General features: G+C 37.0%; 1 protein-coding gene across 7 annotated transcripts in view; it reads right to left on the bottom strand.

Moving 5' to 3' along the window:
* LOC107686022 (sickle tail protein homolog) overlaps positions 1-9297 on the bottom strand; it is a 65931-nt gene that overhangs the window by 26795 nt on the left and 29839 nt on the right. For 6 of the 7 annotated variants that reach the window (XM_016482810.1, XM_016482811.1, XM_016482813.1 and 3 more), the window contains exons 2-4: positions 8538-8818; positions 1487-1682; positions 324-522 (exon numbers count right to left, since the gene is read on the bottom strand). In XM_016482810.1, the coding sequence (XP_016338296.1) occupies positions 324-522; positions 1487-1682; positions 8538-8818 (676 nt within the window). Of the gene's footprint in view, positions 1-323; positions 523-1486; positions 1683-6174; positions 6301-8537; positions 8819-9297 lie in introns of those variants that run through there. The other variant, XM_016482816.1, reaches the window with a different exon arrangement.

The following is a 9297-nucleotide window of genomic DNA, read 5'->3' as shown; positions in this document are numbered from 1 at the left end:
ACACATTGGCCCAGCTAACCAATCACAGCACATTTCGTATTTCAGAAGGCGGGCCTTCATTTGATACAGGAACTATTCGAGCCGTTCATGCCAGACTGGGGAGAGAGGTGTTGTAATAATGTAAAATATGTGAAAAATAATGTGTTTTTCGAACAACCTAGAATTAGAGCCTGTTCTAGTACACCCCCAAAACAAAATCAAGACTTTGTAAAAGAGCATAATAGGACCCCTTTAACAAATATTTTGTACATTTTAGGTTACAGTTTTTAAATTTATGATATAATTCACACACACAAAAAAAAAGTCTGACAAGAGACACACACCTGACATCAGTCAGCTCATAGTACATATTCCTCATGTCATCTTTGATGTATATAGCCACGCTGGGGGACTCCAGTGTCTTCATAGTGAGGTGCTGAGGGAAGACACTGACAAACAGAGCCTTGATGGTGTCTGCACCCGTCACCTCATTGGGCATTCGGATCTGTTTGGTCTCTTCTCCATACTGCAGGTAGAGGACACCTAAATATAAAGCAAATATAAGAGATTAATACTAGCACAATGTGTAAAACATAAGATTTCTGCAGTACTTTGGAGATTAATTAAGTATGGAATGACTAAAAGCTGTATAAATATATCTTAAATGCATACAGTAAAGCATATAGGCTTACAAGGGTACCAGTGGTAAATGGTGACAACTGCATTCTGTCCCAGACCCTCCATTAAATGATTCTCTTGAGACAGCCCAAATGGGGTCTGGGAAGAATGCGGTGTAAGCATTTTCCTGCCATATAACTTTAGATATTTGGAGCAAAATGTAAAATTTGCTCTCTAGCTGTAACATAAACCAGATGTTTAAACGTATGAACAGATATAGAGGTTTTATTACAAATAAAGTATATCTGCATGAATAAATTTAGCAATTATAGTGAAAGAATGCACAGTTTTTGCACATTCACCTCAAGAACGTTTCCAAAAAGTGAAATGTCTAAAAGTTTATTTGGAACAGTTGTATGCATGCATTTATATATAATTTGTGTACTACACTGGTATCTACTATTCATGAAATTCTTGCTTTGTGAAAGAGAAAAAAAAAAAAAAACACACTGCAAAAGGCCAAATAGCAAAGAATTTAGAAATGGTGTCAACATTTGGTCTGACATGCCCAAAGGTTGGCACTTTCTCACAACGTGTTAGAATTTATATTACACACTGTTTAACTAAGAAATCTGTAAAAAATGTTATTGTAATATTGAAATATTGTGTTTAAAATGACAACAAGGATATATTGATCATCCCTTTAAATGTGCAACAAAATTCTCTTAATTATCTGACTAACACCAACCCCGCCTTAATTTTGACAAACTTGATTTGTAACCTCATTAATATTACTTCAAAATAATATTGACAATAATGTGAGAAAGACAAATAAATCAAAATCACACCCACAAGTTTAAAACTCAAAAACAGCGAGTCAGTACTTTACCTAATGACCTGTCCTTGGCCTGGTTATTTGACTTGACCACGGGGAGGCTCGCTCGGGAGCGGCTGCCTCGGGTGAAGGCGGAGGGGGCTTCTCCCTCCGACATGGCCTCCAAAGACTCAAGGGAGGCCAAAGAGAGATGCTCCCCCGGCTCCCCTACAGCAGACTGAGGGGTTACACTGTGCCCAGAACTCCTGATCTACAAGACAACACAAAATGATCAAAGAAGAGGTTAAACAGATCATTCAGAACCAGAATCTAACATCAAGCATTTCACAAAGACAGCATTTTTGTCTGAATAATTTGTTAGTTTAGTATTATTTATTGTATTTATTATTTTGAATTAGCTTTAATTTTTATATTTTTAGTTTACATTTTTATTTCAGTTTTAGTAATTTTGTTATGTGCTTTTGCTATTTTCATTAGTTTTTTAATTTTTTATATTTCTTTTTATTTCAGTTTTAGTAATCTTAGTACTTCAACATCACCAAGGCAACATTCTCGTTTCATTTTTTAAAGTTTTTTTTAATTTAATATTTATATTTCATTTTATTTCAGCTCTATTTCAATTAATGATTTTAGTTTTAGTTTATACACTAAAACACAGCTGGGTAGCATCTGAACTGGTAAACATTTGGAAAATATTTATACATTTATTAACTGTGCATTCTGAATGTCAGGATGTGAGCAGTGTGGTACCGTCATAAACTTGAATGCTCAATAAAAGGCCACAGAAAGGTCAGAGAGGAATTGTAGAGAGATACTAAATAGACAGACACAACTCTATACAGTAAACAAAATAAAAATGTCATTAAAATCTTTCATTTACCGGCATTATTCATCCACACTTGCCATTTATGTGCCTAAAAGAGATGAACTAAAAACACAAGGGTGACTACCAAATAAAAAAAAGGTATGGTAGTAATCTGAATCCTTTTCTGTTTCACGACACGTGGAAATAAAATCGTCAACACGTCTTCAAGTCAATTACAGCTCAGTCCTATAATTTAGCTCACATTAAAAAAGAAAATGGAGTGATTTATCTCCAGTGACACAAAAGCAGTAAACGGACAAAGACCAATTAGTGTGCTCTGGCACAGACATTATCCTTTGTAGCCTATTTATATTGAAAGACCAAAGTGCATCTATGTGGTTGTCCTCACAATAACACCTTTTGGGCGTATACAGCAGACGATGTATGATGTATATGTTCTCAGAGGATGGGCTTTCACCCCGAGGCTGGAAGTCATTTCTCCCTTCTCGGCAACAGAAAGAAGCGACAGGCAGAAGGCCACAGATACTGAGTCAGACTGCATCTCATCGTAACGGCAGCATGCACACTGACCTGCTCTGACATGCACGCCTGCCAGATTACCACCCTGCATGACCCCAAGGAACTTAATCCTTCTATACGGAGCTGCTTCGTTTTGGTGACAATGCAATTATGAGGTCAGGACAGAAGCACACAATAACACCTTAAGACTCCGCGTTTGACGCAGGCATTTCCGAAAGCGTCTCGAAACATATCTGTAAACACCTTTTCAGAACTATATTTAAATCAAACCATTCTTTCGTACATTTTATGAAGTTTTTGTGCATCCCTACAGATTAGTTTGAGCTCTAAACGTGTTTTGGCCGAACAATGCTCCATTGTGCTAGTCAAAGTAACTCCGAGACTTTCGATCTGAGTTTTTATGTTATGCAAATCTAAAAATATACGGTTGTACCTTTGGGAGGATCTCTGCTGACAGTAGTCTGTGCAAAAATGCTAAAATCTCTATGACATGCTGTATGCAAGTTGATACTAAAGAGAAAGGTCATAACCGGTTCAGCCTAAGGGGTGAATAACACAGAATGTGTTTTTTGAGCTTAAAAAAAAGAGAAATTGAATTACTTTTTTTAAAACTTTACTTTTTTGTTTTTTAAGTTAAAGAACTTGAGCGAGTCATGAGCGAGATGCTGCAAAAGATGCAATATGTAAATGCAATGATCAAAGACATCCGTCTAGCAAATGTTTACATAGAAAACAATGGAAAAGTATGAATGCAAAACGTGTTCCATGTAAACTGTACCTTTAAGTTTGAAAAAGGATTAGAAAAGGGTCTTGTGTCTAAAATACGAGACACAGAGCAATGGAATAGAGGATAATGCAAGAAGGTTGATCTTTTAATTTAAGCAACATGTTTTTAGTGGTGTGTACTGTGCAAAACATTGCAATAGATGTGAGACGTAAATGAATCAGTCAAACACTTCCGTCTAACACATTTTCAAAGAAAAACAATGGGAAATCAGATCAGTGGAATGCAAAAAAAAACAAACATTCGAAGTCTAGAGACGCATTTTTTAAAAAGTTGACATTTTAACTTGTGTGCCATGTTTTTAGAACGCTGTATTATGCACAAGACATCGCAAAAAATGTGAGCACAACGGTCAAAGACATCCATCAATGCATGTTTTTATAGAAAAATAATGAAAAAGCAGTGCTGTGGAATGCAACATGTGAGACACTGGGAAATGTAATTGAATTGTTTGTCATCGTCTGTTTGATTACGTCATTAACTGAATTTTACCATACATTTCTGCCATATGTACATCAATTTGACATAGTCACCACTGACAAGCTACTACTAAATATATTGTAGAAACTTAATTTCCTGTAAAGCCGCTTTGCAACTATTTGTATCGTGAAAAGCGCTATACAAATAAACTTGAATTGAATTGTAATTAAACTTGGGCACCGCATTTTTAGAACATCATGTCATGAGCGAGACTGCAAAAGGCACAATACGCAAACCCAATGGTCAAAGACATCTATCTAGACCATCTTTACATACAAAAACAATTGAAAAGCAGCGCAGTGGAATGCAAAAACGCATTTTTGTGTGAACGGCTCTTAAGAATCCAAGAGGTCAACTTCAGCTTCACTTTTTGCTTATGTTACAGCTGCACTAACACCAGATTCACCACATCTTCATATCTCTACACTTAATTTATTCTTAGGGAATTCACAAATTGTTTTCTATGGCTTTGATGGAGGTGGCTGAACTTGCCCATTATGCAGGCAATACCAGAAACCTCAAAAACTATGTTGACTGACGGAAAACAGTGCTCTGGCAATTCACTAGTAGGCATATCCAAAAATCTTTCATTCTGAAGGTCCAGGCTGAGAATTGAAGGTGATGAATGTGAGTTTGATGTTATCTTTGCACAGGTGTTGCATTGTGAGTCGACTAACAATCACTCCGGTGTGCACAGACGTGGCATGAGAAAATAATAGGCTTTTATTTTCACTTGGAAAAAAAGTGCATCAAACTGTGCCCAGATTAATGGTGCATGACAGTTGGGATCATTTTAGACATGCATAATGCAACTGTAAGTTAAACATTTCATTGTGTGGATTAAACAAAATAAATATGATCGCATTCTTAAGATTGCTTAAGGATAACCCTGAAAAAAAAAAAACAAGTAGGCCTAGTCAACAACAGCCGCTGTACTTAACACTTGTTGAAAGTGTTACTCTGATTATCCAGATCCAGATGTCCCAACTGCACCCTGCAGACCAGGGATCAAATTTACACCTATTCCACATGCATAAGCAAGCCGTGCCGACATACGCTCACACTTGGGCATTGTCAGAATGCGTTACCTGCAGAATGCCAGGAAATCAAGAGAGGCCTGAAAACAGCAGTTTAAAGCATAAGGGTGGGCTTGAGGGGAGCAGTTCACACGGTTCACTGCACTCTCCTCTAATCACAGGCAGATGAATGGCCACAGACCATGCTTCATCTGAGCTGGTCTAATGCCAGGTCTTTGAACGCACTGGCAGGGTCAGATAAATCATACCTCATTCTCTCTGGGTCTGGAGAATATTGAAGAAATAAAGAGCGAAAGAGCGAAAGGAGGATGAAAGACACACTCCCTCCTGCTGGATGGGCTTCAGTTTTATTCAGTGCCAGGGGCATGATATGATATTACTCACGGCTGTGTACCCAGCTACAGAATAAAACGTACCAAAACTATGCTGAGAAGAAAAAAAAATCAAGAGACAGACACATTGCATTGAAAGAAACCAGCTATTGGGAGCGCAAGTGATACTTCTGAGTTAAAAGAAGAAAAATACACACACACACACACACACACACACACACACACACAAAACCTTACAAAAAGTATACTCTGGCAGTTCACATACAATGGAATCAGATGCTGGTACATGTTACTTTTTACCATGGTATTTGCCTGGTACTCCAAGGTACTTTAAAATACAAAAATATTACCATGGTAGGCAACATGTTTAAAAAACATATTACCATAGTTATTTTGGGTACATTGAAATGAATAAGCAATAATTTCTCATAATCTGATAACTAGCAGAATCTTATAATATGATAAGTCTCATATCGAATCGTTTTGCTTAACTTTAAGTATTTTGATCCAAAAGAGAACCAGTATGACGACTTCTCTGTTAACATCTTCAGTTTACACATCCATTACTATAAGACAATGCGTTGATTCATTAGCTAAAAAACTCATTTAGTTAACGGTATTAGGAACGTTAACTATTAAAAAACGTATACAATATAAGTAAGACAAACATAATTTTCTTTACTCAACGAGTTAAGACAAGCTTACTGTTTACACAGACTGACTTGCTGACATTACAATTGTCATTTTAGTTTAATTTACAATACCTTGATGCAAAACCTCCACCTTGATTCTTCACACTAAGAAGGACATATTCCAGATAATAAATAGTAAATGTAAATAGCAAGTCCGGTAGTGTGTCTGATGTAGATCGCTGCAGAAGTTTGTCTGCAGTGAAGTGATCTTTGAAAGCCGTGACATCAGCGTCTGCACAGACACACCCACCTGTATGAATTTACTTGAAAGACTTGTTGGATTAAAAAAATGTATTGAAGCCAGGAGGTTGCGAAATTTGCCTTTCCATCACCTTCTTGTTTACTAAAACGTCAAACAAGTTAGCGACATAAAATAAAAAAAAAATATTAGTGAGGATATTTATTGTTAAACAGGCCTATTAAAATATATTACGCAACTCTCTGGAATAATTCTGATTGGTCAATCGCGGTATTATGCGAATAAATGGTAACTGCATGGTAACGTAAATGAACGTTTTTCGAGAACCTTTCCTACATAGCTGTTTTCTGCAGTATTGTCTACTTGTATACTGATAAAATAAAATATTTCAACTCAAATCAGAATGTATTAAAAATTTATTACAACAATAATAATAATAATAACAATGGTAAATACATATAATCCTATCTGTAATTCTTACATTTAAATGTAGTTCTAATCTAGTACTAAATCTTAAGATTTGAAGAAGAGGCAAATTGCTGTCGGCAGTAATCGACCAATGGCAACAGCGTTTACAGGTAACGCACTTTATTTTACATTCAGCGTCATCTGTGATCAAAGCTGAATTTTCAGCATCATTACTCCACTCTTCAGTGTCTCATGATTTTCAGAAATCATTCTAATATCATTTGCTGATTTCAGCATTTGCGTGTGTTCCGATGAGCAGGAGAAATGGTTATATCCAACACAATTATTCGCTAATATACTTAGAAGCTTTTTTATGAACGAAATTTCATGATAAATAAACCAAATTAATGTTAAAAATGCACTGTAGAATCGATATTTTTATGTGAGGATCGATCCTTTCGATACAACATCAGTATCGAAAGTATCGATACTTGAGGATCGATCCGCCCATCCCTACGTCCCACACTTCATCAGCTGTATGTTCTGCTGTATACCTGCTTCCTTTGAAGGCAACTATGAAATACTAGAGCTTTGGATAGCCTATCTGTACGGGAGCGCAGTCATCTGGAGAAGGCATGGTATTCATTCTGTAGTCTACATCTTATGTTTACGTGACATAGCCTAGCTATAATTTAGCCTACCTTATTTATTTATTTTAGGTGACTACGTTAAACAATTTATTCACATTTATCTCATTTTTTATTAATTTAATTGTTTATTCAAACATACATTCAAATAAACCTGCAACAGTCCAAGCCAACGCCACTCTAATTTATCCATCCGGCAAAAATACAATGAAAATGTCAAGCGGAAACTATAGCAGCAATAAAAATGTCAGTGTGCCTTAATCTGTCAAGAGTCACTTGATACATGTGTAGATCAGATTAAAGTAACGATGTGATATGTAGATGAATGGTAACGTGCGGAGAGGGGCTCAACCAACTGTAAACGTTTTTCTTGCAAGGTTTGGATCAACGGCTTATTGAAATGTCATGTTATGGAATTTAATTGACTATGATGACAAAATGTAATGATTTACATAGAAAACAATGGATATTGTTTGTGCTGTTGTCTTCAGTGTTCGAAGTATTACATTACTTAAGTATTTTTTGGGAGTATCTGTACCAGTGTTCGAACTATACCGTGGACTTTGGGGGAGCCCACTTGTTTTTTTTATAACGGGGGGGGCGGGGTTCGTGCGCTTGCCTCAAAACAATCATTATGCTACCATTTCTGCTTGGACATGTTACACATATCAAACCAATTTGTGTTATACATTTTCATTTTCATTTCGCAACTTATAAAGCATTCAAATTTGCATGCAATTTACATAGTAAGACTACTGTTGGAAATGGCAAATGTAAATTATAAAATTTAATTTTCATTTTACTTTTGCACCAAACTTTGCACGTATGGGTAATGGAAAATGTCAATTTAAATACAGAAATACAATGCCATTTTGAATATTGCGTTGCCATTTTGAATATTGCATTGCCATTTTGCATATTGCATTTTAAATTGAATTTCGCTACCTATATGCTTCCATACAGGGGAGCCCATGTCTTATTAAGGGGAGCCGAGCTCCCCCTAGCTCCCCCGTAGTTCGCACCCTGGTTGTCTTATCATCTTACCTATACCTATTTTATCATATAGGCCTATGCTTCCATCTGTTTTTGATGTTGCCATTTTGATTTGACTTTTATATTTAAAAACCCAATTTAGCCTAAGCGAAAAAAAGCTTTACCAATAGCTATATTTCAGAGCTTACCTGGTCTCGGAGTCTTTCCTGGTGCCCCATAATGACAGAAGCATGATGGGGATACTTCTGTTTCAAATGCTCAAGAAAGGCCTCTTTCTTGTGGTCCATGTTGTAGGACTGCATGACAATCACGTCCCCAGCAGTGCGAGGCCCTCCTACTGTGTGTCTCCTTGGCACAGTGCGAGGGGACCAGGGGTCTGACTGCTCACTCTCATCTGCACTGCTTTGTTTTCTGCTGTGGCTGTCCACATCCTCATGGGAGCACAGCCTCTGGTTGCTTCTCGCTGGCTCTTTGATTAAAGGCATAAAAAAATATACAAAGGAATACAGATTAGATAGGGACACTCAGGGGGCGGCTGTACTTGGCTTGAGACCTGCAATTAATTAGTGTGATAAGCAACACAGTCAAGGCAATGACCGGCCTAGAGTCGGACAGCTGCTGGCCAAGAGAGCAATTACTGAGCAAAGCTACAAACAGGCCATTTGTTTCCCATAAACAGCTTGCACCTTGCCAAAAGAGGTCTCGGAGCACTCAGTGTGATGGCTCATTATTAGCCCGGGCTGACTGCATGGCATTGAGGCCCTCCAGTGGGGAGTCAAACCACTGCACAGCATCACAGGGAATTTCTACAAAGCAATGAGTAACAGTTTTATATACTGTACTTTTAACATTATTACTCATATGCATTGTTGTTATTGTTAACTAAAACTGAGAAAACTGTTAAAAGTCACGGTAACACTTAACAGCATAATGTTTCATAACATTAAC

The sequence above is a fragment of the Sinocyclocheilus anshuiensis genome, unplaced genomic scaffold, assembly GCF_001515605.1.
Source record: "Sinocyclocheilus anshuiensis isolate Anshui unplaced genomic scaffold, SAMN03320099.WGS_v1.1 scaffold930, whole genome shotgun sequence".
Classification (NCBI taxonomy): domain Eukaryota; kingdom Metazoa; phylum Chordata; class Actinopteri; order Cypriniformes; family Cyprinidae; genus Sinocyclocheilus; species Sinocyclocheilus anshuiensis.
This window is presented reverse-complemented; position numbering and strand designations above follow the sequence as displayed.